Below are 27,866 nucleotides of genomic sequence, written 5' to 3' on the forward strand. Positions count from 1 at the left end.
TCACCAATGGTTTTTTTTTTTTTTTTTAAGAAAATTGTCCCTTCTCTTTAGCTGTAAGAGAACTTATTTGCCCTCCCCAGCTTGCACTGGACTACAGTTTGTTGGAGAATTCTCCTCTGTCCTCATCTGTCAGTTCTCTGAGGTGGAAGGATGGTGTGCATTGCAGAGACTACCTTCCCAGCCCTGGCAGAGAGGGAGAGGTTTGGAAATCAAAGGAGACTGTGGAGACTGTGGAAATCAAAGGAGACAGCTAGAAAGGAGAGCTTGGAAGCTTAAACAGTTCAGAAATGGTGCTTCCTTTACCCCTACTGCCTGTACCTTAAAAAAATGTCTTACCTGCAACACTGTTTGAGATGATCCAGAAAAGTCTTATGACGTCTCTGTTTCTTCTTATGCTCTTCCCCGAAAGCGTTTGCAGAATACACTGGCCTGGCCACCACATACTGATTCCCGATGGCTTCGATCATTTTGCTTTCTCTGACGGCTGTGGCGAGTGGAAGACCTTTGGAACTGTGTGGCAAACCCTTCTTGCCTTTAGCAGGTTAAAATGCCTGAAACCAAACAGAGCTTGCTTCTTAAATAACTCGGAGATAATGTGATGCAATTTACAGATGAGTGAGCTCTGCACTGAATGTTACCACCTTTTGAGATCAAAAGAGGCTGGATTAAGGGACCTAGATTGTGTTTTGTGACAGTGATATCGCTTTTTACCCCGATGCTCTGGACACAGCTCTGTTGGGTAAGTAAACAAGGGCTTTGATTTATTTTGAAAAGGCTGCCAAAAGCAATAGAAATTGACTCAGTTTACTAATGAGTGAATGCATTTGTGACTTGTAAAGTGAGATCTCAAGAAAGGAAATTACTTAAGAAATTTTTTTCAGCAATGTTTCCTAAGTTATGGCATCCGAGTCCTGGGACAGATTAAAGTCTAGTCATTGTCCCTAACTCTAAGTGAGGCTGTTCCATTTTACCCATCAGAATTTCTATGACACCTTATAAAATGCTTTTAATTTGTCAGATTCAAGGATATTGCACATTTCTTATTGTTTCTGGGAATTAAATGGATTTTTTTTCTCTTTCTTTCTTTCTTTTTTTGCCATAGCGTGCAGCAGCAATTTGATGGCGCATCTCAGTTCCCAGACTGAAGATCAAGCCTGGACCAAAATGGTGAAAGTACTGGGTCCTATCCACTAGACCACCAGGGAGTTCCCAAATGGAATTTGATAATTTAAAGTTGAGAAAAGTGTAGCACAAAGTAAGTATCACTTTGTTACTTACTTCACTAGTGATGGGATTTTTTAAAGGAAATATATTGGGCAATTTACTTAACTTTTTTTTTTTTTTTTTTTTTTTTTTTGTCTTTTTGCCATTTCTTGGGCCGCTCCCGTGGCATATGGAGGTTCCCAGGCTAGGGGTGGAATTGGAGCTGTAGCCACCGGCCTATGCCAGAGCCACAGCAATGCGGGATCCGAGTCGTGTCTGCAACCTACACCACAGCTCACGGCAATGCCGGATCGTTAACCCACTGAGCAAGGGCAGGGACCGAACCCTCAACCTCATGGTTCCTAGTCGGATTCGTTAACCACTGGGCCACGACGGGAACTCCTACTTAAACTTTTTAAGCTTCATCTATATGCCTATAAAAATAATACTCAGATTTCAAGGTGATTGTGAAAATTAAATGAGAATTTTTTTTTCCCCTTTACCTGTGGCACCTGTGTGGCATGTGGAAGTTCCCAGGCCAGGGGTTGAATTAGTTGGCTGTGGCCTATGCCACAGCCACTGCAACACTGGATCAGAGGAGAACCTGTGCCCTTATCGAAGGGCAAGGTTTGGGATTGAACCTTCATCCTCACAGAAACAATGTCAGGTCCTTAACCCTCTGAGCCACAACAGGAACTCCCAAATGCAAATGTTTTCAAGGCATCTAGCATTGCTTCAAAGCGTCTTGCACACTATAGGCATTCAGTAAATGGTAGTTATTATTCTGACTATTTGCATTTTCTGTACAAGATGTTTACTTTTTTTGTTCTTATCTCAATCCTATTTTATTACAATTAAAAGATCAATTTTGCAAAACCTTTTACGCACATTACCTATTTAGCCCACACAATTCATACAGCGAGTACCGTGTCCAAAATGCAACATCTGCTTTGAGGCTTTGCTATTGCTTCTACCACAGGCAGCTTTTCTGTTGTCCAGTGTGAACCCAATTGAAGAACCTTCCAATGAACTTTCAGCATTTTCCCCTCTAATCTTGGTTCTGTATCTACCCATAATACCCAGAGTTTTATTCCCAGACCCCAATTACACTTATTAATTGAATTATCTCAAACTAGATTGTACCTTGTTTCATGGGCTTCTCCCATAGCTCAAGGGATTTTTCAGCATGTTTGCCGAGCTCAAGTTATAACCAGGAATCAGAGGTTGGCCTCAATTTCTGGCCCCACCTGATATCTGACACCCTTTTCTTTCCCCACCCCATTCCCTAGCTTCCTCCAAAGTCCTCTCTATTGTCCTTCTCTGACTACAATGTAATGCCTCTGCCCCACCCTCTGGCTTGACCTCCAGAATCTGAGTCCCTTTGAACACTGTTATGACTGTTAACCTTCCTGTGCTATTCGTTTTTCTTTTTTTTTTTCTTTGCCTTTTTGCCTTTTCTAGGGCTGTTCCCGCAGCATATGCAGGTTCCCAGGCTAGGGATCTAATCGCAGCTGTAGGCAGCAGCCTACGCCAGAGCCACAGCAACCTGGGATCCGAGACACGTCTGTGACCCACTGAGCAAGGCCAGGGGTCAAACCACAACCCCATGGTTCCTAGTCGGATTCGTTAACCACTGAGCCACGAGGACGAGAACTCCTTCCTGTGCTATTCTTTCTGAGCCTTCTCCATCCCCAAGCTGCCGGTCCTTCTGGGTCCCATCTCCATCTGCTTTCCTGCTCTCCCCACCTGTTCTGGGTGTCATATCTCACCACCTATCTAGTACATGCCATCGTCAAGTGAGCTTGTACGTGAAGTGGGGTTGGCTTACTCACGACCGTGCCTTGCATGGATTTTTGTCCTTATTTGCCAATTACCAACCATATGGTGGAGTCATTAACACAAGATCTAATCCACCATGGTGACTCTTGACCCTTGAGGTCTCTTGCTGAGGCTGTCTTTCAAGGATAGCTTTACTCCTGTGAAGTATCCAGCCTAGCCAACCTTAGGGTGAAGAAGACTCGGTACTGTGCATTTTAGACCTTTTTTTTGCGGGGGAGGAGGGCTGGTGATGCACCCCGGGCACATGGAAGTTCCTGGGCCTGGCATCAAACCTGTGCCACAGCTGCAACCTGAGTCACAGCAGTGACAATAACAGAGCCTTAACCTGCTATAACACCTGGGACCTCCTATGCATTTTATGTCTGGCACATGCTTCTCCAGATGGAAAAAAAAGATGCCACTCTTTTTGTTGCTTTAGTCATATTTTCACCAAGTTTTTCATGGACACTCATTAGTTCTCTTCCTTAAGAAAGATCCTGAAAGTATTTTTTTTTCCTTCCTTTTGGGGCTGTCTGCCAAGTTTTGGCCAGTGACACTGATGGCAAACTAACTACATCTCCATAGGCTTCCATCCCTGAGGGTGGCCATAGCTGGCTCTTCAGTGGGTCAGAGCCTGGGCTCTGGCTGTCCTGCAGGAAAAGGCTTCCACGTCATGCCCAAATGCTGACAACAAGGGGAATGCTTGAGGGCAGGAGTCAGGGCAGCTAAAGAAATCCTTCCAGAATTTAGAGTGAGCGAGAGACCTGGAGTGCTACCATCCCAGTCCTATGGTTTTCCCCTCCCGCTGTCTCTGCTCCCCAGAGCTACGGCCTGAGAGTCCACACACAAGGACCATCTGAGCCACTGGATCGGCCACCCCGTGGTGCCTCTGCTGTGAGACGCTCTGGCTAGTCAGAAATTCATGTCATCTCCATTTCATCATTTCTGGAATTCTTGAGAATGACCTACTTTCGTTAGGAATTCAGAAGTCATTTTTCTTAACTTTAAAAAAAACCCCAACACTGAACTTGTTACCTTTTCCCCAGAATTCTTGGGAAACGTTTTCTCGGTTCCTAGAATCACAATTCCACTTCCGAATATTGCACTCCTATTAATGTACGCCTTTTCATGTTCTATCTTCATGACTCCGATTTCTCTCTGGGTTCCTTAGGGTTTCAGTAGTTTTGGGGGGCTGGAAATTCCCTCTCAGGGACTTTTCCTCCTAATAATTTTTGAACTTTGAGCCTCGTTTGTATACCTGTCCACTTTTACTTCTTTTCCAATGATGTGTTCTTTTTAAATTTTTGGCTTTTATTATTTATATATTCCATGTATAGACACACACACACACACACACACACCTATGTATATCTATATACCTTAGTCCTGCAGCTTAGACACACACATTTCTTTCTCTCTGCTTTTTTATTTTTTCCTGAGCAGAAATTTAATAGCGCGATTAATTTCTAAAGTTCAGATTTTTTTCAAATTTAACTATCCTGATGTATTCATAACATTTTGATATTTCTAGGAATTACAGATGATCGTGTGCATGTCTCCCCAACCCCCCTGAGTTCCACCCACCCCAGTCTGTGGCCCAGCATTGAGTGTCTTCACCTGGCTTCCAGTTACCTGGGCTCCTACCTCCATCATACCCACTCCTGGCCCCTAAGAAGCATCAGGGGCCCTGACCTCTGCACTCTCAGCGTTAACCCTCTCAGCGTTCTTGCCTTTCGAGGGTCTGCCTTTTCTGCAGCAAACAACTAATTTGAACCAAGATGCTCATAAGCAATGCTAGTATTTTTCTTTAATTAGTGGTAATTTGAAACCAGGGGGCAAACGTGTGCTTGAGTATTTCCCAGCCCCTCCCCAGTCACGCTGGGTACCACCACCTTCCCCAAGAGGACTTCTCCGTGACACCACCCCTCAGGGGCATCTCAAAATATCCTGGGCCAGTCTGTGGAAAACCAGAGGTAAGCCAGTCCTGTTTCATGACTTGGTCCTTGGACAATGAGAAACACAGCGGTGTCTTGATAGCTTCTTGGGGCAGGGATGGGGGGGAGGCGTGGGGCAGAGGAGGTGAGTGAGCAAGCAGAATAATTTTTTGGGTACTTTCAGAGGAACCCCAATCTGCATGAACCAGAAATCAAGGACATGTAACTACATATTCTGGTTGATGTCAAGCTGAATGGAAGGGGGGAGATGATGGCATCAACCTCGGAGGGGGGTCAGAGTGGCAATGGGCTGGGGGATGGGGGTGAAGGTGAGTGGGAAGGATGCTGGTGTAGAGAGATCACAAGAGGTCAGAGGCTGGGACAGGCCATCCTTTCTAGTTAAATGCTGTGATTCCTGAGTGCCTGAGTCCCTTTTGAAACTCAGCATGGTAATTAATTAATTACGTTGTGATAGAGGTGTGAACCTGAACCTGGTAGCTATTTCTTGGAGAGAAATAAATGGGTCCATTTTCATTTAGCACATAACAAAACACTCCTGTTTTCCTCAGTCCTTGAGTCATGATCCTTTGAGAGCTATCAACATTTCACAAACCCAGATTTTTTTTGAAGCTGAGTCTTGCCTTGAAGGAGGCAAGGAGGCAAGACATAGGAGGCAATTAAAGGTGATAGGAGTGGAATGAGGGCCCTGTAGATGTGAGGAAATATCTCCAAAGAGTCCCCTGGCAATATGGCTAAAGGAAAAGATTTTGGATTCTTTTTTTTTTTTTCCCCCACAATAATATGGATGATTTACATAGCTCTGGTTCACTGTCTGTAGTGGGCAAGGACATAACAGGTGTCTTGTATTGATTATTTAAGAAATCTGTTTATGCGACTTCTTTAATTTACAGTGGTCTTATAACATCTTCTGGGAATGGCTCCGTATTATCTTCATCTTAGTTCGGGCCCTAATCTTATTACCATTGACAACACTTATTGGCAGTTATTATTATGGGTCATCTGCTGAAAAACTAAGTCAAACCTAACTGAGTTGGGAGGTACAGCAGAAAAGAGTGAGAATTTGGGCACTAAGTAGACCTGCCTTCCCATCCTTGCTTAGCCATTGCTTCTCTGTGTTGCCATGGGCAAGTGCTTTTTTTTTTTTGGTCTTTTTTGCCATTTCTTGGGCTGCTCCCGCGGCATGTGGAGGTTCCCAGGCTAGGGGTCGAATCGGAGCCAGAGCCACAGCGACTCGGGATCCAAGCCGCGTCTGCAACCTACACCAAAGCTCACTGCAACGCTGGATCCTTAAGCCGCTGAGCAAAGCCAGGGATCAAACCCGCAACCTCATGGTTCCTAGTTGGATTGGTTAACCACTGAGCCAAGACGGGAACTCCTGGGCAAGCGCTTTAAGACTTAGTTTTTCCAATGGCGAAAGGGGGTGCCATTCCTTTCTTGGAGAGCTGTTGTCAAGACTGAAAGCAGGGTATGTAAGGAGAGCCTCTAGCCTTTAACAGCACAGATAATAGTTTTAGGACCGACTCGAATACTTCTTCTACAAGAAGAAGTCAGCTGGAACCTATCTGAAATCATGAGTGTCTCCGTCCTTTCAATGACATCATGTTTATTCTGAGCTTATCAGAATTTGCAATTTTCCATTCTCATCCATTTATTTTAACATCATTTTAAATCCTCTACCTACGGAACAATCTTAGCTTGGTATATTTTGGCTCTGGCTTCTCTCGCAAGCTTCTTCACCCCTCCTCTCTCTCCTCGTCCTCTTTAGCAATTACAGTCCTTTCTTAATACCTTGATAATTAGCACTCCTATTCCTTTCATGCATTCTTTTATCTTTGTGCTTCCCCAACACCTGGTGAATTCCAATTCATCCTTAAAAATACTCAGCGGTCCCTGACCATTGATTTGGTCCTTTTTCCTTCAACCAGCATTTATCATCCTATTGTGTATTGGGAACCCTGTTCCTAACCTCACTGTATAAGATAAGACGATGCTATAAAGCCTTCAGGGAGTTAATCATTTCCTTTTTGTCCACACCTTGCATGTACTTCTATCCTGTAGTATATCGTATTGTCGTTACTTGTTTCTAAGTTTCTCTTACCAATAATATGCAGTTCTCCAAGGACAAGGCCCCAACCTTAATCATTTCCCCCTTTTTGCGTCATACCTATAACGTAGTAATTACTCAGAAAGGTTTGTTGGAAATAAACTGACCTATAAACTGAAGATATGTAAATGATGGAGTCCTAAATTCCAAAGCTTACGGGTATAGGAGTGCCCAAAATCACAGATAAATTGTAAGAAGAAGGGATGGGAATGTGTTGAGGAAGATTTCATCAAAGAACTGCAGTTCGCAAGTTAGACCTTAAAGAACAGGTAAGTTTGAAAGAGATGCCGAAAAAGCAGGTAGGGGTGAGTGCATCATGTTCAGAGTCTAGCGAACCAGATACTGGAACAGAAAACTTCGTGCTCCAGAAGTCTAAACTGTTTGGGGAATTGTACATTGTGCCATAGGAAGGAGTCTCAGACCCACTAGGCTCACAAAATAATAAAGAGAACCCCTTGACTTTCTATAAGACTTTGCATTTTTCTAAGCACTTTCACTTTTCTCCCTTGGCCGTTATACTGTGAAGGACGTAGAGAAGGAAGGCAGTATTATTGCCAATTGACAGATCAAGAAATGGAGATCAGAGAAGATAAAAGACTGTCCCACTGCTCACAGCTAACAAGTGACAGAGCCAGGACAAGCAGCCAGGTCTCCTAAATGATTCTCTCCAATATACACTCTTTTTTGCCTTTTGATGTCAGGTGCCCATTGGTTCTGATCCCCAAGGGGGGCAAGGCAAGAGAACAGAGCTGCAGATAAGGCACCTAGAGTGCTCTTGCCCTTGTGCCTAAGAGCCCCTCCTGCCATGCTCCTGCTCTTAACATCACCTACACAAAATGTGAGCCTGGGTAGCCTGGAGTTCAGTCCCATTGAAGTGAACCGGTTCATCCTCCCGTTTGTTATCAAAGTGAAACAGTGGCTGGAGGAAGGCTGCTCTTTTCTCCTTGTTTGGAGAACCAAGGACCTTCATTATGGAGAGAAGCTGAACCAAAGCATTCTATCACCTGGGAAAACCTTGCCTGAAATCTTGCTTTATTTGCTAAATTTCAGAACAGATGGTCTCCTTTTAAAGTCAGATTTAGATGAAGAATTAAAGGAATATGGGAATAATGAAGACAAAACCCCTACTATCTTTCAAAAGTCTATTTAAACCTTAACAATGCATACAAACATTTACTTGGTCATATCAAAATCTACTCAAATATTTACTTCGCATGGCTAGGGCTCCAGACTTACATTTTTAGCCTATTGTTAAATAGTCCTGCTCACGGAATAAACTCAAGAATGCAACCCTAACTTTTGAATCAGTTGTAAGCAGAAAACAAGCCATTTTTAAGAAAGAACACCAGTTGGAGTAAAATGAACAGACATTTGGTTCCTACCTGATACCGACTCATTGAGGCACTTCAGTGGTGGTGGAAAATTGCCCACTTCCAAGAGGCAGTGTCCATCCATTTAGGTCTATAGGTTCTGAGTACATCCATATGTATAGAGATGTCTATATATAGGTTATGTAAGGCAGTGGGGAAATCACCTTACTGTCAGTTTTAATAATTAACTTTCATTAACTTTTACAACAATGGAAAGACTCCAGTGTGGTCTTGACCTTTGAGACTCTGACCAGCAGATGGGATGATGACAACAGCTCCCTCAAGTTCCTTGTGAGATTATACCCCTTATTGCTCTTGTGTGTGTGTGTGTGTGTGTGTGTGTTTCATTGGTTTGCAGAGATTTGCACAGGAGGTGTGTACGTAGAAGTAAAAAAAAAATCTCAATAGGTTTTATCTTGCTGACATTTTACCTACCGGTTTGGATGGGCGTTGAGAGATGTTGCTTCTTGGCTGGATCACTCCATGGAATGCTCAGGAGCTGCAGAAGCATGGAGCACAGGCTTCATGATATGTGAAGGCACCTGTTAGGAAGCTGTCCTAACTCCAGGCAACGGGCATCTGTTTTTGCTCTAATTTCTGCCACGACTGCTGCTCCTCCAAAGAGCAGCAGACTCCACATTGCTTAAATCCAATGAGTATTTTAAATCCTCATCTTACTGAACCACTTACCATTTGACTCTGCTGACTGCTCTTCCTGGAGATCCTCTTTTTTAAAAATGTTAATTTTTTTGTTTTTTGTTTTTTCATCATACCACTCTCCATTTTTCACCTCATGCCTCTTTGCTAATTTCTCCACCATCCAACTTTTTCTTTGGCATTCCCCTTCTCTTCTTGTTTCCATCTCAGGTCCTTGAACTCTTTAATCAATAGAAATTGATAAAAGTCCAGGTGAGAAATTCAGGCAAGGCCTCAGTGGGACACATGCTGCAGCACAAGGAAGCAAAAACAAGGAGCAGTTTCCTTTGCTTGCTCCCTGAGGAGTGGGGGCTTGTTCCTTAAATGGGTGAAGGTATGGGTGAATCAGTGGGTCTGGGTTGGGCCGGAGGGGTGACTTAGGTGGTCTGCCTACCCCCTCGGTGTGTGCTGTCTGCAGGAATCATGCACAGTAGCCCACTTTTGCACCCAGCACCTTAGAAGTGGCAGTTCTGAGTGGTTTATGGCCTTTTTGTATCTTACTGTTTATAACTGTTGCACATGTACAGTTCTTTTTAGTCCCTTATAGATTCTTTGTATTCTGTTCCTTGAGGAGATGTTTGTCCAGGTTCAAGTGCAAGCACTCAGGTAGAGGATACCAGATCCCAGACTTCCCATTCTCTCTCTACCCTCTTACCCTCTCACTTTTTTTTTTTCTATTTGAGTAACAATTTTTAAAATTTTTTTATTTTTTTAATTTTATTTAAAATTTTTCATTATAGTTGATTTACGTTCTGTCAATTTATGCTGTACAGCAAAGTGACCCAGTTATACATATATATACATTCTTTTTCTCACATTATCTTCCATCATGTTCCATCACAAACCACTAGACATAGTTCCCTGTGCTGTATAGCAGGATCTCATTTTTTATCTACTCCAAATGCAATAGTTTGTATCTACTAACCCCAAACTCCCAGTCCATGCCACTCCCTCCTCCTCCCCCTTGGCAACCACAAGCCTGTTCTCCATGTCCATGAGTTTGTTTCTTTTCTGTAGACAGGTTCATTTGTGCTATATATTAGATTCCAGATATGTGATATCATGAGGTGTTTGTCTTTCTCTTTCTGAATTACTTCACTTAGTATGAGAGTCTCTAGTTCCATCCATGTTGCCACAAATGGCATTATTTTGTTTCTTTTTATGACTGAATAGTATTCCATTATGTATCTGCACCACATCTTCTTAATCCATTCATCTTTTGTTGGGCATTTAGATTGTTTCCATGTCTTGGCTATTGTGCATAAAGCTCCAATGAACGTAGGGGTGCATGTATCTTTTTGAATTATAGTTTTGTCTGGATATATGCCCAGGAGTGGGATTGCTGGATCACATGGTAGTTGTATACTTAGTTTTCTGAGTTACCTCCATAGTGTTTTCCATAGAGGTTGTACCAATTTACAACATTCTAGGAGGGTTCCCTTTTCTCTTCACCCTCTCCAGCATTTGCTATTTGTAGACTTACTAATGAAGGTCATTCTGACCTGTGTGAGTTGGTACCTCCTTATATAGGACTTTTGGATTTCTAACTCCAGCCCTCCAGATGCGTCTATTTATTTATTCATTTATTTTTTGGCCACACCTGTGGCTCATGGAAGTTTCTGGGCTAGGAATTGAATCCAAGCCGCAGCTATGACCTGCAGATGCATATATTTAATTGTGTACCCAATGCCTCTGCTTGGATGCCCCAGTGGCATCTCAAACTTGACACACCCTGAGCACTTTGTCTTTCCTCTCAAATCTGCTTTCTCTCTCGTCTTCCTCATTCTAGTAAAGAACACCTCCTTCTACTCATGTAAGAAACCTGAGAATCATTTTGTCACTTTCTCTTGCAAACACTCACCCCACTTCCAGCCAATGCATCCCACCAAGTCCTGATGAATCTACTTACAAAATATATCACAAGGCCCTTGTTTTTATCTCCTACCTCTGCAGCCTAAGTCACCACCTTCTCTCACAATGGCCTCTTGCTGTACTTCTCACTTCCTCTCCTAGCCCTGCCAGGCTTTTCATCTCCAAGTAGTTAGGACCTTTTCATGCTGGTTCCTTTCAGGGAGCTAATGATAATACTTAGGATAAAAGGCCTTCAGAATCTTGCATGATATCTTCTTGCCCAACTCTTCCAACATCATCTGGCCCTACTCTGCCTATTATTTTCTTTGCTCTGGCCATAGTGGTATCTTTGGTACCTTGAAACTGCCAGCCGTGTCAGGCATCATTTCCTCTGCTTAAAAGCTCTGCTCTCTGACTTCTCATTGTGGCTCAGCGGTAACGAACCCTGCTAGTGTCCATGAGGATGTGGATTCAATCCCTGGCTTTGCTCAGTGATTTAAAGGACCCAGCATTGCCGTGAGCTGTGGTGTAGGTCACAGCTGCAACTGGAATCCCACGTTGCTGTGGCTCTGATTCAACCCCTAGCCTAGAAACTTGCGTATGCTGTAGGTGCACCCTAAACACACACACACACAAATCTCTTCTCCCTCCTGTTCTGTCTGGCTATTACTAGCTTCAGTATCACTTCCTCAGAGAGAACCCAAATCTAAGTGAACTCCTCTTGTGATATTCTCTCATAGCATCCTGTATTTTCTAACATGGCATCACCATTAAAAAATAAACAACTATTTTTGCTAGTACATTTTTAATGTTTGGCTCTTACATTAGATAAAACTCCATACAGGCAGCAACCTTGACTGTACTTGATTGGTACTCTAGCCCTATACCTAGGATGGATCTATCCCAGAATTGGCCGAATGACAGCTGAGTGAATGAATTGTATTTGGTACAGCACAATCACAAAAGAATTTGGACAAGTCATTAGGTTTATTCTAAATTAATCTAACCTGTATTTTTAAAACAAATTTTATTGGAGTATAGTTGACTTACAGTGTTTATTAGTTTCAGGTGTACAGCAAATAGAATCACTTATACATATATCCATCCTTTTTCCCCATATAGATTAGTACAGAATATTGAGTAGATTTCCCTGTGCTATGAGTAGGTCCTTATTAGTCTAACCTATACTATTTTATTTTTTTACTTTTTGTTTTTTTAGGGTCACACCCATGGCATATGGAGGTTCCTAAGTCTGGGGTTGAATCAGAACCACAGCTGCTGGCCTATACCACAGCCACAGCAATGCCAGATCTGAGCTGCATCCTCAACCTATGCTGCAGCTTGTGGCAATGCTGAATCCTTAACCCAGTGAGTGAGGCCAGGGATTGAACTTGCATCTTCATGGATACTAGTCAGGTTCTTAACCCACTGAGCCACAATGGGAACTCCTAACCTATACTTTGAAATTTGGCTCAAACATGTATTAACTATGTAATGAAATTAGTTGTTGTATCATTTAAAACACATAATATTACTTTTTGTTTTTAAAAATATACATAGTGTTCCCATGGAAAACAGTATGGAGATTCCTCAGAAAACCAAATATGGAACTACTGTATGATCCAGTAATTCCACTCCTGGGCATATAACTAGACAGAACTATAATTAAAAAAGATACGTGCTCCCCTATGTTCATTGTAGGACTGTTCACAATAGCCAAGACATGGAAACAACCTTAATGTCTGATGACAGATGAATGGATTAAGAATATGTGGTACAGATACACAATGGAATACTACTTAGCCATAAAGAGTGAATAATGCCATTTGCAGCAACATGGATACAACTAGAGATTCTCATACTAAGTGGAGTCAGAGAAAGACAAATACCATATGAAATCACTTATATGTGGACTCTAAACTATATTATATAATTTTATAAAGAATGTGTATATATACATATATGTATATATGACTGAGTCACTTTATTGTACAGTAGAAATTGGCACGGCATCGTAAATCAACTGTATTTAATTTAAAAATGCCTCAGTGGAGGGAGTTCCTGTCGTGGCTCAGTGGTTAACGAATCCGACTAGGAACCATGAGGTTGTGGGTTCGATCCCTGGCTTCGCTCAGTGGGTTAAGGATCTGTCGTTGCCGTGAGCTGTGGTGTAGGTCGCAGATGTGGCTCAGATCCCGTGTTGCTGTGGCTGTGGCGTAGGCCAGTGGCTACAGCTTCGATTAGACCCCTAGCCTGGGAACCTCCATATGCCATCGGAGCAGCCCTAGAAAGGGCAAAAAGACAAAAAATAAAAAATGCCTCAATGGAAAATGTCGTTTCAAACTACTATGTATAAAATAAGCTACAATATATTGTATAGGAAATGCATATATTATACAATACAAGGAATATAGCCAATATTTTCTAGCTGTAAATGGAATATAACCTTTAAAAATTGTGAATTACTGGAGTTCCCATCATGGCGCAGTGGTTAACGAATCCGACTAGGAACCATGAGGTTGCAGGTTTGATCCCTGGCCTTGCTCAGTGGGTTGGGGACCCATCGTTGCCATGAGCTGTGGTGTAGGTTGCAGACGGCGGATCGGATCCCGTGTGTTGCTATGGCTGTGGCGTAGGCCGGGGCTACAGCTCTGATTAGACTCCTAGCCTGGGAACCTCCATATGCCCTGGGAGCGAGCATAAAAAATTGTGAGTTACATGTTGTCCACCTGAAACTTAAATAATATTGTATATCAGTTACACCTCAAAAAGTATACAGCATTTATTCAGAATTACTATGCATTGATCAAATTGTGTTTTTAGAATTACTGCTGAAAGAAATGAAAAACATTGCATGTAAGGATAAAACGTCATTTTGACTCAGCAGTAACGAACCCTACTAGTATCCGTGACGACATGGGTTCGATCCCTGGCCCCGCTCAGTAGGTTAAGGATCCGGCATTGATGTGAGCTACAGTGTAGGTTGCAGATGTGGCTTGGAGCCTGCATTGCTGTGTCTGTGACATAGGCAGGCAGCTGAAGCTCTGCTTTGATCCCTAGCCTGGGATCTTCCATTTGTTGCAGGTGTAGCCCTGAAAAGAAAAAGAAAAAAAAAATAATAAAGATGGAATGTCAGGGAGTACCCTGGTAGCTCAGTTGGTTAAGGATCTGGCATCGTCACTACTGTGGCTTGGGTTTGATCCATGGCTTGGGAACTTCTGCATGCTGCGGGCATGTCCATTAAAAAAAAAAAAAAAGAGGAGTTCCCGTCGTGGCGCAGTGGTTAACGAATCTGACTAGGAACCATGAGGTTGTGGGTTCGATCCCTGCCCTTGCTCAGTGGGTCAGGGTTCCGGCGTTGCCGTGAGCTGTGGTGTAGATTGCAGACGCGGCTCGGATCCTGCGTTGCTGTGGCTCTGGCGTAGGCTGGCAGCTACAGCTCCGATTCGACCCCTAGCCCAGGAACCTCCATATGCCGCAGGAGCGGCCCAAGAAATAACAAAAAGACAAAAAAAAAAAAAAAAAAGAATCTCAGAACCACTGGTCAGATAAAAAATTATTTATTTTAGAAGAAATAAGAGAGTTTTGCAAGGTTTACAGATACAAGTTGAGCAACGATGAATCAAAAACATTCCTATATACTAACAATAAGCAAGGATAAAATGTACTAGAAAGAAAGATACCATTGGTAATAGCAAAAAAAAAAAAAGATATAAACATAATTAGGAGTAAAGTATCTAAAGGCATCTAGGAACTTTATAGAGAAAATTGCAAAATATAATTAAGGAAACAATTACATTGAGAATGCTTAAGCAATGAGGTCCTGCTGTATAACACAGAAAACTATACCCGATCACTTGTGATAGAACATGATAGAAGATAATATGAGAAAATATGATAGAAAGTCTATAGAAAACTTGAAGTGCCAATTAACATATGAAAAGATGTTCAATTTCACTAGTAATCAGGTGAAAGTAAATTAAAAACCACAATGTGATTCATTTCATACCTGTCCTCAGGAGGGGTGGAACTAGATTTGGAGGAACTTGAACTTTATGCAATTTGTAGGGCTCATTTGAAGAAAAAGAAGACAAAATTACAAATATGAAATTAGCTATGGGCCTCTGAAAGGGGCTTAAGCAAATGAAGGGTCCTGAAACTTAAAGCTTCATTTACTTCATGGTAAATCTCCTTTGCCTGAAATGCCTGATAGTGCCAGGGGTCACAGAGGATGTGGAACAGGATACTACTTTCGTGAGCAGAAATTGGGCATCACTTCAGGCCATTTACCAGACAATGAATAAAGAAATTATGCTTTGTTCATACAGTGGCAGTCCATGAGGTGATGAAAATTAATGCATAAGAGTTGCGTGTCTCAACATGAACTCATCTGATAAGCACAAATCAAGTGGAGAAAATTGTCAAAGGTCCATATAATATGACTGATTATTCTGCATAAAATTTTAAAACATCCAAAAATTCTTATAATTTATATGCATATATATATACACACTATATATGTATGTGTGTGTGTGTATATATACATACATACATATAGCAAATGTATAAAAAGAAGCAATAGAATGATAAACAAGAAATTAAAGATAGTGGTCACCTTCGTGGTGAGAGGGAGGAAATTTACTAGGAAGGACCATTAAAAGGACTTCAACCATATTGTAATGTTTTATTTTTCTCTCTGTAGATTTCTTTCTTTTGTTCCTTTTAAGATATGTATGAGTTTCCTAGTGCCACCGTAACAAAGTACCACAAGCTAGGTGGCTTAAAACAACAGAGGTTTATTCTCCCACAGTGTTGGAGGCCAAAAGTCCAAAATAAAGGTGTCGGTAGGCTACGTTCCCTGTGAAACACTGGGTAGAATCCCCCCTTGCCTCTTCCTAGCTTATGGTGGTGATGCCAATTCTTGGCGTTCCTTGTCTTGCAGCTGCTGGCCTCCAGTCTCTGCCTCTGTCATCACACAAGATGTCATCACACAAGACGACCTCATCTTAACTAATTACAGATGCAACCATCCTATTTTCAGATAAGGTTGTTCTCAAATACTGGAAGCTAAGACTTCAACATATCTTTTCAGAAGACACAATTCAATCTATAACAAGGTATCACTGAGATGCAATGAAATGTACAGATCTAACATGTGTATTTTGATGAGTTTTGACACATGCACATACCCATTTGTATCCGTTCTCTCTTGATCTTGTAATACCCTGAACTTTGTGGCTTAAATAACAACACGAATTTATTCTCTGATGCTTTATAGGTGAGAAGGGGGAGATAGATCTCACTGGACTAAAATCCATCAAAGTTTGGTTGGACCTGTATTCCTTTCTGGAGTCTGTGGAGGAGAATCTACTTCCTTACCTATTTCAGCTTCTAGAGACCACCCACATTCCTTGGCTCATAACTCTTTTCTCCATCTTCAAAGCCAGCAATGCTATTTATCTCTGACCTTTTCTTCTGCTGTCAGTCCCAGCCAATCCCCAGAGGCAATCTCTGTACTGATTTCTATCATCTTCAATTAGCTTGGCCTGTTCTAGAACTTCATATAAGTGGGACATACAGTATGTTCTCTTTTGTGTGTAGCTTCTGTCTCATTGCATTGCATCCTTTTTTTGAGGTTCATCTATGTTATATGTAGCAGTTACCCATTCTTTTTTCTTACTGGATAGTATTGTATAAATATTCCAACATTTGTTTTTGCATTCTCTTTTGATAAACATTTGTTTTTGTTTGTTTTTTTTATCTGGGACAGTTATAAACCTTCTTATACAAGTCTTCTTTGGACATATGTTTTAATTTCTTTTGGGTAAATGTCTAGGTGAATTGCTAAGTCATGGGATAGAAATATACTTAACTTTATATGAAACTGCCAAATTTTTTTCCAAAAGTGGTTTTGCCAATGTAAATTTCCATCATCAATGTAGGAGAATTCCAGTTACTTCTCATCTTTGCCAACATTTGATATTACTGATCTTTCCAGTTCTAGCCATTAGGTGGCTATTTATTTTATTGCTTAAAAAAAAGCAAAAACATTTTCCTCAAATAACAAAATAAGGACTGGTCTTCAAAAGGTTTGCCCAAGCTTCATTGGTATATGTTAACACATGATTTTTATGCCCATTGTATGATTTTTAACTTAGAGGCACTCTTAAAAAATTAACAAGAGTTGAGCCTTACTATAACTTTTACATGTATCTTACGAAACCAATCTTTTTCTCTCCCATCAAATTTTGTCCTTATAATTGACCTGATGCCTTGAAGTAAATACTTTTCTTGGTTTTTCAACATTCTCCCACTTCCTGAAGATGGTCTATGTTTGATTGACTTGCCTTTCTAACTCCAGTGCCTAGTGCAGTGCTGAGAGCATAGCCAGTGTTCAGTAAGGCTGAGTACATTAAAAAAAGAAGCATTCTGGGAGTTCCCATTGTGGCTCAGCGGTAACAAACCCAACTAGTATCCATGAGGACTTAGGTCGAACCCTGGCATTGCTCAGTGGATTAAGGATCTGGCATTGTTGTGAGCTATGGTGTAGGATGCAGATGGGGCTCAGATGCCAAGCTGCTGTGGCTACAGCTCCGATTTGACCTCTAGCCCGGGAACTTCCATATTTTGCAGGTGTGGCCCTAAAAAGCCAAAAAAAAAAAAAAGGAAGAAGTATTCTGATACAAAGCATAAATATGAAAGACTAGAGTTACCCATCTCACTTTTAATAGAAAACCAATTTCAGATTTGTGCTTAAATCTTAATTTGACCCTAGTTACAAATTTGAGATAAGATAAAATCTTTTTCATCCTGTTTCTCATTTAGATTGAAAGAAATTTGCTTAAGAAATTAGTATTTGGAAAAAAAGTGTCCATATTCTAAACCACCAATTTTCCATCCACTAGGTTGTTTCAGGTGTGATAGCTCATACCTAAAAACACTTATGAGATGATTGTTTTTGTCTTTAGTAGCCCATATCACCCTGTTCTATAAAACCAAGAGGCCTGGCCTCCCAGCTATAATGTATTATACTAGAATATAAAATTGTCATGAGTCAAACTCAGTCTAAATGTAAGGAGAAGCACCTGTCTGCTACCTGCAGATCTGTGGTTAGCACTCAGGGACTCTGTTAAAGTTCTGCAAGAGTGTGTGTGTGTCTGTGTGTGCACACAAGTGTAAATTTATCAGGGAGGATGGTCCAGGGGTTTTTTTTGTTTGTTTGTTATTCTTGTTGTTTTTGTTTTTTGCCTTTTTTTCCCCAGGGCCGCACCTGCAAGATATGGAAGTTCCCAGGCTAGGGGCTGAATCAGAGCTGTAGCTGACGGCTTACACCACAGCCACAGCAACGTGGGATAACCAAGCCACATTTGCGACCTATACCACAGCTCATGGCAACACCAAATCCTTAAGCCACTGAGTGAGGCCATGGATCGGACCTGCATCTTCATGGATACTAGTTAAGTTCGTAACCCACTGAGCTACAAAACTTTGTTATTGAAGTATAGTTAATTTACAATGCTGTGTTAGTTACAAGTGTATGGTAAAGTGATTCCGTTATACACACACACATGCACAGATACACATAAATTCTTTTTCAGATTCTTTTCCATTATAGGTTATTATAAGATATTGAATATGGTTCCTTGTGCTATCCAGTAGATCCTTGTTGTTTACTTATTTTATAGATAGTACTATGTATCTGTTAATTCCAAAAATCCTAATTTATCTTTCCCGTACCCCCACTTTCCCCTTTGGTAACCACAGTTTTTTTTTTCTGGGTCTGTGAGTCTATTTCTGTTTTATAAATAAGTTAATTTGTATCTTTTTAAAAAGGCTCCACATATAAGTGATATCATCCTATATTTGTCTTTCTCTATCTGACTTACTTAGTGTGATAACCTCTAGGTCCATCCATGTTCTTGCAAAGGCATTCTTTCATTCTTTTTCATGGCTGAGTGATATTCCATTGTCTATATGTACCACTTCTTCTTTATCCATTCATCTGTAGATGGACATTTAGGTTGTTTCTATATCTTGACTATTGTGAATACTGCTGCTATGAACACATGGGTGCACACAGGTACTCTATTTTTCTAAATAGAGATTTCTCTGGATATATACCAGGAGTGGGATTGCTGGGTCATATGTAACTCTATTTTTCCTTTTTTAAGGAACCTCTATACTGCTCTCCACCAATTGAAAAGTTGGTCTAGTCCTCATGAGATTTTCAAAATACAAAAAATTATAGACTAGAGTTCATAGATTTAATATTATGGCTACATTAACTTGTCACTTATGTTAATCTGTGCATTACAGTTAGTTGACTCATTAAATGAAAGAATTACCTTGATTTTTCTTCTTCTGAGTGACCATTCAAGTGTTTGCCTGAATAGATCAAATCAAATTTCCTGGCATAATTCAGGTTCATCCCCAGACATCACGGACAAAGTGGGAAGAAATTACAGCAGGAGTTAAATCTCTGGGTCATGGAGAGAACAACAAAACTTCATCTCCCCAAGATTTACTGTTCTGTCTAGACTTCAGATCATACTGATTTTTCTAAGAGACCCCCAGGCTGCCTTTCGAAAGTTCCAATTGGCCCATCCAGATCATCTTTTTCTGTTTCATCGAGGAGTTAGGAAATGAGACAGTTGTGCTTTCCCATTTCATAGAGACTGGCCCCCCAAAGTTTCTAATCCATCAAAGAAAATAAATCCCAGTTTACTATGAATCTCTATTAGTCTATCTTAGTACCAAGATGAGACCAGACACCAGATGAGAACTCTAATTTCAGACCAGAGAGATAAGAGTCAAAAAAATCTGTAATTGCTACCCAGATTTAGGAAAGAGTACAAAGGGAAAGAAAAAGCCATTCTGTGGAATATCATCCTTTGGAAGAGTTTGGATTTGAGGGACTGAGTGGAGGCAAAGTCATTCTCAGATGTAAATGGAGGGGTGGTGGGTGGTTGAGAAAGGGAATGGAGGGTGACTCTGAGACATTTGCAGGAAGTACACTTTGTACCAACTTGAAAACAGTCACCTAGGGTTCATGACTCTCATTCCAAGCACAAGTCACATTTCCTTTATTGTTTATTGTTATTTCAGCTCACTTTATTATGTGTAGTAATGTAAGTCTTCTCATAGCAACACTGGAATGGAGGATTATGTTTTATGTGTTTAAATATAACATTACAACCTTTTGTCCTCCTCATTCTAGGCCTCCCTCCCATTGCTGGTCTTCATTTCAGAGGTGGGACTCCTAGTAAAAGAATGAGTGTGCAGAGTCACCTGGGATGGGATGGCTACACCAGTCATTTGGAAACTACATTTTACTTTATTGCCAACATCATTGAACATTTTGGAAGTGAGCCAACTTCATCTTTGGGGGCATTGAAAGAGCTGGCTGGGGTTTGTACCAGCTTCATCATGGTAGAATTTTCTAGTAAACAGTAAAGGTTTCTAACATGGATGTTGTCCACAAGAGTCCTAACATCTGAAGCATCATAAGAGGAAATTAATCCATTTTCCTTTCTCTGTCAATTCAAAGGTGCCTCCTTGGCCATCTACCGAGTTCTTGATGCAGCACGGTACCCATTTCACTTCCTTCCTGGAACTCTCCTCCTTTGCTGTCTCTCATCCTGAATTCTCTTGTCTCTTCTCAGTCTCTTGGGAGCTGATTCTTCTTTCTGGTTTCCCAGGACTTAGTTTTGTTCCTCTGCTTTTACTCTACATCCACTCTGTGTGTGTGTGTATGTGTGTAGGGGCTTCCAAATATTTCTGTATTTTATTTAAATAAACCACACACTCATAACTATTATATTTTATGAAACCATATATACCATCGTCCCTCAGTATCCATGGGGGATTGGTACCAGGAATGTGTGCATTTTCCCATATGCTTAATTTTTTATTTAATTTTTTATAGCAAAAAAGTAACAGACTCACAGATGTAGAGAACAAACTAGTGGTTACCAGTGAGGAGAGGGAAGTAGGGAGGGGACCAAGAGATACGTGTATAAAATAAATAAGCTACAGGAGTTCCTGTTGTGGCACGGCAAAAACAAATCTGACTAGGAACCATGAGGTTGCGGGTTCGATCCCTGGCCTCACTCAGTGGGTTAAGGATCCGGCGTTGCTGTGAACTGTGGTGTAGGTTGCAGATGCAGCTCAGATCTGGTGTTGCTGTGGCTGTGGTGTAGGTTGACAGCTGTAGCTCCAATTCGACCCTGAGCCTGGGGACCTCCCTGTGCCTCGGGTGCAGCCCTAAAAAGACAAAAACCACAAATAAATAAATAAGCTACAAGGACATATTGTACAACATGGATAATATAGCCAATATTTTATAATAACTATAAATGGAGTAGAACCTTGAAAAATTGTGAATCACTATGTTGTACCTCTGAAATTTATGTCATAGGTCAATTATACTTCAGTACAATCACTCTTTGAGAGACCTTTATTCCAAAATCAGCATCTATGTTCCCCACTCATTCAAACGCGGATCCTATACTAGTAGCCACTTATGAGAATGCTCCCTGTAAGGGATCCCACAGCTCCTCAAACTCAGAATGTCTAAAATAACACACAGCAACTTAAAACTATAATACTGTAACATTATGCATGTGTCGGTCTGCCAGGACAAAAAAAAAATGGAAAATATTCTGTTTAGTGTGGAGAATCAAGGCCCTTTGTGCTGTGTGAGTATAGGAGTTTATTAGTACACATTATTTATTTGGCAATATGCATCAACATTGAAAAGATTTTTTTTGTTTTTTGTTTTTTGTCTTTTTAGGGCCCTACGTGCAGCACATGGATGCTTCCAGGCTAGGGGTCAAGTCAGAGCTGCAGCTGCCAGCCTGCACCACAGCCACAGCAACGTTCTGCAACCTACACCACAGCTCCCGGAAAAGGTGGACTCTTAACCCACTCAGCGAGGGTGTGGATCGAACCCGAGTCCCCATAGATACTAGGCGGGTTTGTTACCACCGAGCCATGATGGGAGTTCCTAAAAGATATTTATTAAAATTGAAAAAATGTATTATTTGTCCTAACTCTTCTAAGAATTTAGCTTAGAGATAAATACACAAAAATGATTGCATGTAGGAATTTGAATTGCAGGAATATTTGTAGTTGCAAACAATAATTGCAGCAATAGGGAGGAAGGGTTGAGGAGGGATGGATTGGGAGTTTGGGATTAGCAGAGGCAAACTCACAGTAGGATGGATATACATCAAAGTCCTACTGTGTAGCACAAGGAACTATATTCAATATCCTGTGATAAACCATAATGGAAAAGGATATGAAAAAAAATGTAAACATAGGAGTTCCCCAAAAAAGAAAAACAAACAAAAAACCATAGGAGTTCCCATCGTGGCGCAGTGGTTAACGAATCTGACTAGGTACCATGAGGTTGCAGGTTCGATCCCTGGCCTTGCTCAGTGGGTTAAGGATCCAGCATTGCTGTGAGCTGTGGAGTAGGTTGCAGATGCAGCTCAGATCCCTCATGGCTGTGGCTGTAGCATAGGCTGGTGGCTACAGCTCTGATTAGACCCCTAGCCTGGGAACCTCCATATGCCACGGGTGTGGCTCTAAAAAGACAAAAGACAAACAAAAGAGCCAGATCATTCTACTCCTAGTAAAGACAAAAAGACAAAAAAAAAAAAAAAAAAAAAAAAAAAAAAAGAATGTAAACATATATGTATACCTGAATCACTTTGCTTACAGCAGAAATTAACACATTATAATTCAACCATACTTGAAAAAAATAAATTAAAAAAAAAAAGCATGGAAGTTGCCTGGTAGTCTAGTGGTTAAGGATCTGACATTATCACTGCTATAGCTCAGGTTCGATCCCAGGCCCAGAAACTTCTCCATGCTACAGGCTCAGCCAAAACAACAACAAAAACAAAACAAAGCAGCAACATCACCTTACCAAAGCAATCCCATTAAATACAGCCAAAATGCTGCTATTCTGGAAAGACTGGTTAAACATAGTATGTCAGTACAATGAAATACTATATAGCTTTTAAAAAGAATGAGGCATCTCTGGGAAGCTCTGTTTAAAAATATGCTATTCAAGGCAAATGTAGATAAGAATTGGTAGAGTATAATTGTGTCTGTGTAAAAGAAACTGTGAAGGAAGAACACACAAGAAGCAGCTAAGAGTCACTCTGGAGATTATGAGGTGGGCAAAAGGAGAAAGAGGATTTTACTTCTCAAAATCATATTGTTTTATTGGTTTTTATTTATTTTTATTATTTATTTATTTATTTATTTTTGCCTTTTCTAGGGCTGTTCCCACGGCATATGGAGGTTCCCAGGCTAGGGGTCTAATCAGAGCTGTAGCTGCCAGCCCACACCAGAGCCACAGCAATGCGGGATCCAAGCTGCTTCTTTGACCTACACCAAAGTTCACGGCAATGCAGGATCCTTAACCCACTGAGCAAGGCCAGAGATCGAACCCACAACCTCATGGTTCCTAGTCGATTCGTTAACCACTGAGCCACGACGACAGGAACTCCTGTTTTACGGGTTTATAAAATTTCTTTTTACTAGAGTTCCCATCGTGGCTCAGCAGTTAACAAACCTGACCAACTAGCATCATGAGGTTGCAGCTTCGATCCCTGGCCTCGCTCAGTGGTTAAGGATCCAGTGTTGCTGTGGCTATGGTGTACTCCTGTAGCTACAGCTCTGATTCAACCCCTAGACTGGGAACCTCCATATGCCTTGGGTGTGGCCCTAAAAAGCCCCCCCCCAAAATTTCTTTTTACTTCTGCACCTGTGGCATATGGATGTTCCCAGATTAGGGGCCAAATTGGAGCTGCAGCTGCAGGCCTACACCACAGCCACATTAGATCCGAGCCACATATGTGACCTACCGCACAGCTTTTGGCAATGCTGGATCCTTAACCCACTGAGTGAGGTCAGGAATTGAAGCCCCATCCTCATGGACTCTGTGTTGGTTCTTAACCCACTGGGCCACAACAGGAACTCTGTTTTGCTGATTTTTCTAAAACAATTTTATTGATAACATTCAAAAATGAAATAGTTTCTTTCTTTCTTACAAATCCATCTCCTGGTTTCCCCAACCTTGTCCACGTTACTCTCCTATGAATGTGGCTTGCAGGTTTGGAATCGGCCTTGATTCGTCTTTCATTTTTAACTTTGTGGTGGAATCTCCAAATCTCCGTCCTTCTCTTCAGTGTCTCTTTAGGGGAAGAGCTTCATCTTTTCCTCTCCAGTAGGGCTGCCTCTGTCCTGGTACTGATTCCTCACCACTTATGTCCTATGAGAATCTGGGCAAGTCACTTAATCACTCTTTCATTTCCGCATATGTAGAATGGAAATAATGACCCCTTATGCTAGAGAGGAGAGACTATTTTAGCCCTAGGCCAAACATCTAGCTGGGCAGGGACCCAGGGCCACCCACCAGCAGGCTGGCCACCTTGGATTCCCCCAGTCACATGGGGCTCTGACCTTGCCCATCAGAGGGCCCAGGACCCAGCCCCACCCACTCACCCTGGGACCCCTGAGGCCCCCCATAACCAGCCATCTGACCCAGCCTTGCCCATGGCCATGGGTGATGTGCCACAGCACTAATCATCAGGGGAATACAAATCAAAACACAAAGAGATACCACCTCACACCGGTCAGAATGGTTCTTATCAAAAAGACAACAAATAAAAAGTGTTGGCCAAGATCAGGAGAAAAGGGAACCCTCATGCGTTCTTGGTAGGAATGTAAATCGGTGCGGCCACTATTGAAAACGGCGTGGAGATTGCTCCAAAAATTGAAAATAGAACTATCACACAATCCAGATTCTACTCCTGGGAACTTATCAAAAGAAAATGAAAACACTAGTTTGAAAAGATAGATGCACTGTTAATTGCAGCATTATTTACAATAGCCCAAGATGGGGAAAAACCTAAGTGCCCATCCAGAATTGAGTGGATAAAGAAGATGTGGTATATACATACAATAGAATATTACCTAGTCATTCAAAAAGAGAAATCTTGCCATTGTGACAACCTAAGTCAGACAAATGTAATTACTGTATGATTTGACTTACTTGTGGAATCTAAAAAAGCAAAGCAAATGAACCAACACAACTAAACAGAAAGAATCATAGGTACAGAGAACAAACAAGTGTTTATAAAGGGAAGGGAATTGTAGGGAGGAGAGAAATAGGAGAGGGAGATAAGAGGTACAAATTTTCAGTTACACAGTAAATGAGTCACAGGTATGAAATGCACGGTGTGGGGAATAGAGTCAATAATTATGTAGCATTTTGTATGGTGACAGAGGGCAATTGGATGTTTCAGGGTGATCATTTTGAAATGTATAGAAATCTTAAATTACTATGTTGTGTATCAGGAACTAATATATAATTGTATGTCAATTATTCTTCAAAAACAACAAACAAACAAGCAAACTCATAGAAAAAGACAGATCTGTGATTACCCGAGGTGGGGGTGCAGAGGGAGAACTGGATGAAGGTAGTTAAAATGTATCGACTTCCATTTATAAGATAAATAAGTATTAGGAATGTAATGTCATGATTAATATAATGAACAGTGCTGTACATTATGCATGAAAGTTTTTAAAGAGATAAATCATGAGTTCTCATTGCAAGAAAAAAAATTTTTTCTGTTTCTTTTTGTTTGTTTGTTTTGGCTGTGCCTGAAGCATGTCGAAATTCCCAGGCCAGGGATCGAACATGTGCCACAGCAGTGACCTGAGCCACTGCAGTGATGATGCCAGATCCTTAACCGACTTAGTAACCAGGGAACTCCTTTTTCTATTTCTTTAATGTTGTATCTAAATGAGAGGATGAATGGTCACTAAACTTACTGTGATAATCAGTTCATGATGTATGTAAGTCCAATCATTATGTTGTTACAACATTAAACTTATACAGCTGTATGTCAATTACATCTCAATAAAACCAGAAGGAAAAAAAAAGATCTTGCTCTATCATATCTATCTCATGTTCTTTTCAATCTATTTCTGTACTGTCCTTCCCATGTTCATTTTCTGCTTTTATTTATTTTGGCTTAAAAATTACATATACTCATTGTTTTTTTTTTTTAAAGCATTGCAATTTATGAAAGCTTGCAGAATCAAAATGCAAGTCCCCTTCCACCCTGCCAATTTCACTTGTGAACAAAGTGAATCGAGAGATAGCAAAGATAGAATTTTTGAGTTTGTCAATAGATTTAGATAAGAAGGGAAACCATAATAACCTTATGCCTTTTGTGTCTGTGTCAATAGCACTGACCTTTGAAGATTTTTAAAGGGTTTCATGATTGTGACGCAAACATTCCATTTTTCCTCTGCATGCGCTCCTAGGACAGGCAGACATTGCTATTGCTATTGCCCAACAGAGGACCCAGTGGCCGAGAGCAGGAGAGTGAGGGAAGCCTTGTATGGGAGGTTCCCAGAACCAACTGATGATGCTTGGATGAAGGAGATACCATCTGGTGTCTCAGGTTTTTACGCCTTTCCCCATGTCCCCCTCACCAGGTGCTCCCCATTCTCGTATATGAGGCTTACCCACTGGACACAGCTCATTTCCCAGGAGCCTCTCTGCCCCCTGAGCCCCAGGCACAACCATTTCTAGGTATGTCCATCAGAGCCTCCCTGCTCATCTTGCCAAAATCCCCCACAGGACTTTGTGAATAAAGACTGTTCTTACATTTTGGTTATTGGGCTGCATTGGCCATTGATTTATGCCCACATTAAGAAGTGTATTATGGGGGGATTCCCTGGTGGTCTAGTCATTAGAACTCGGTGCTCTTGTCGCTGCAGCCCAGGGTTCAATCCCTGATCTGGGAACTAAGATCCCATATCAACCCACTGTAAGCCACAGCCAAAAAAAAAAAAAAAAAAAAAAGTGTATCATTGTACAGGATAATATAGGCATATCATTTAAAATTGATTAGATGGGGTGCCGTGGTCATTTCTTTAAAAAAAAGTGTTTAGCATGAGGCATTTAGTTACAAATATAACCCTGCTCTTGCAGCATTGTTCCTGTGAGAAAATCAGATTTGAGTCACAACCTGCTCATTTATTATACCTTTTTGGGTAATGCAAGCCATTGTAAGTTTAAGAACTGCTTCTTCTGGTATTATTAATGTTTATAATCATTGGATGTTTTTAAAGTCCATTATGAAGCAATTGAATAGGCAAGTACTGCCAACTTTACTGTATTCTTCACCATGTAATCAACATGTTAGAAACTAAGAGGGAAAGAACTCATAAATCACGGGCAAGTGGGTGTGAAAAGGAAGGAAAAAATGACTTCCATTATTGAAGAAGGAGGTATTTTCTTGCCAAAATTCACTAGTAATTGACTGCTGCATTGCTCTAGGTCTAAAAATGGGAAACAGGCTTCTTTTTGACTTGTCTCTTTTGTTCCAGTAACATCAAAATCTGTTTTGCTGTTGCATCTTTCTGATCCAAGGTAACCCAGCATGTAACCCAGCCGTGATCAGAGGACAGGATGTTGTGAACCTTGGGACTGTGTCGTTCAAATATTCATTGTTTTACATTTAGCTTAAATTCGTTATCAACCCCACATGTCATCTTCTCCTTCTTTGAACGTTTATAGAGCCTTGGGAAAAAACCCCTCCAAATTGTGTTCAGTCCCAGTGGCTTGGCTTCATTCTTGAACACAGGGTTGTTATAAATAAAGTTTTGACTATGTGGTCTCTTTTCCAGAGCATGTTATTTAGATATTAAGTGGGAAGTTCCTGCTATGGCCCAATGGGATCTTTGGTGTCTCAGGAGCTCTGGGACACAGGTGCGATGCCTGACTTTTATAGGTGTCACAACTTCAGCTCAGATCTGATCCCAGGCCCGGGAACACCC

General features: G+C 41.1%; 1 protein-coding gene and 1 long non-coding RNA gene across 2 annotated transcripts in view; one reads left to right on the forward strand and one right to left on the reverse strand.

Annotated features, from left to right (window-relative positions):
• Positions 1 to 518, reverse strand: part of SLC26A3 (solute carrier family 26 member 3) — a 29,106-nt gene extending 28,588 nt beyond the window's left edge. The window contains 1 exon segment of the mRNA NM_001130248.1: positions 337 to 518. Within this exon segment, the coding sequence (NP_001123720.1) occupies positions 337 to 467 (131 nt within the window). The 5' untranslated portion in view covers positions 468 to 518.
• Positions 94 to 20,814, forward strand: LOC146400091 (uncharacterized). Its single transcript, XR_014816135.1, has 4 exons — positions 94 to 739; positions 1,103 to 1,255; positions 15,940 to 16,114; positions 20,215 to 20,814. It is a non-coding gene; the product is annotated as an uncharacterized LOC146400091 (long non-coding RNA).
• The last annotated feature ends 7,052 nt before the right edge of the window (positions 20,815 to 27,866 follow it).

The sequence above is a fragment of the Sus scrofa genome, chromosome 9, assembly GCF_054392235.1.
Source record: "Sus scrofa isolate SSC_HxYL_T2T_F1_AM1 chromosome 9, Sscrofa_HxYL_maternal_Yorkshire_Landrace_v2.0, whole genome shotgun sequence".
Taxonomy (NCBI): Eukaryota; Metazoa; Chordata; class Mammalia; order Artiodactyla; family Suidae; genus Sus; species Sus scrofa.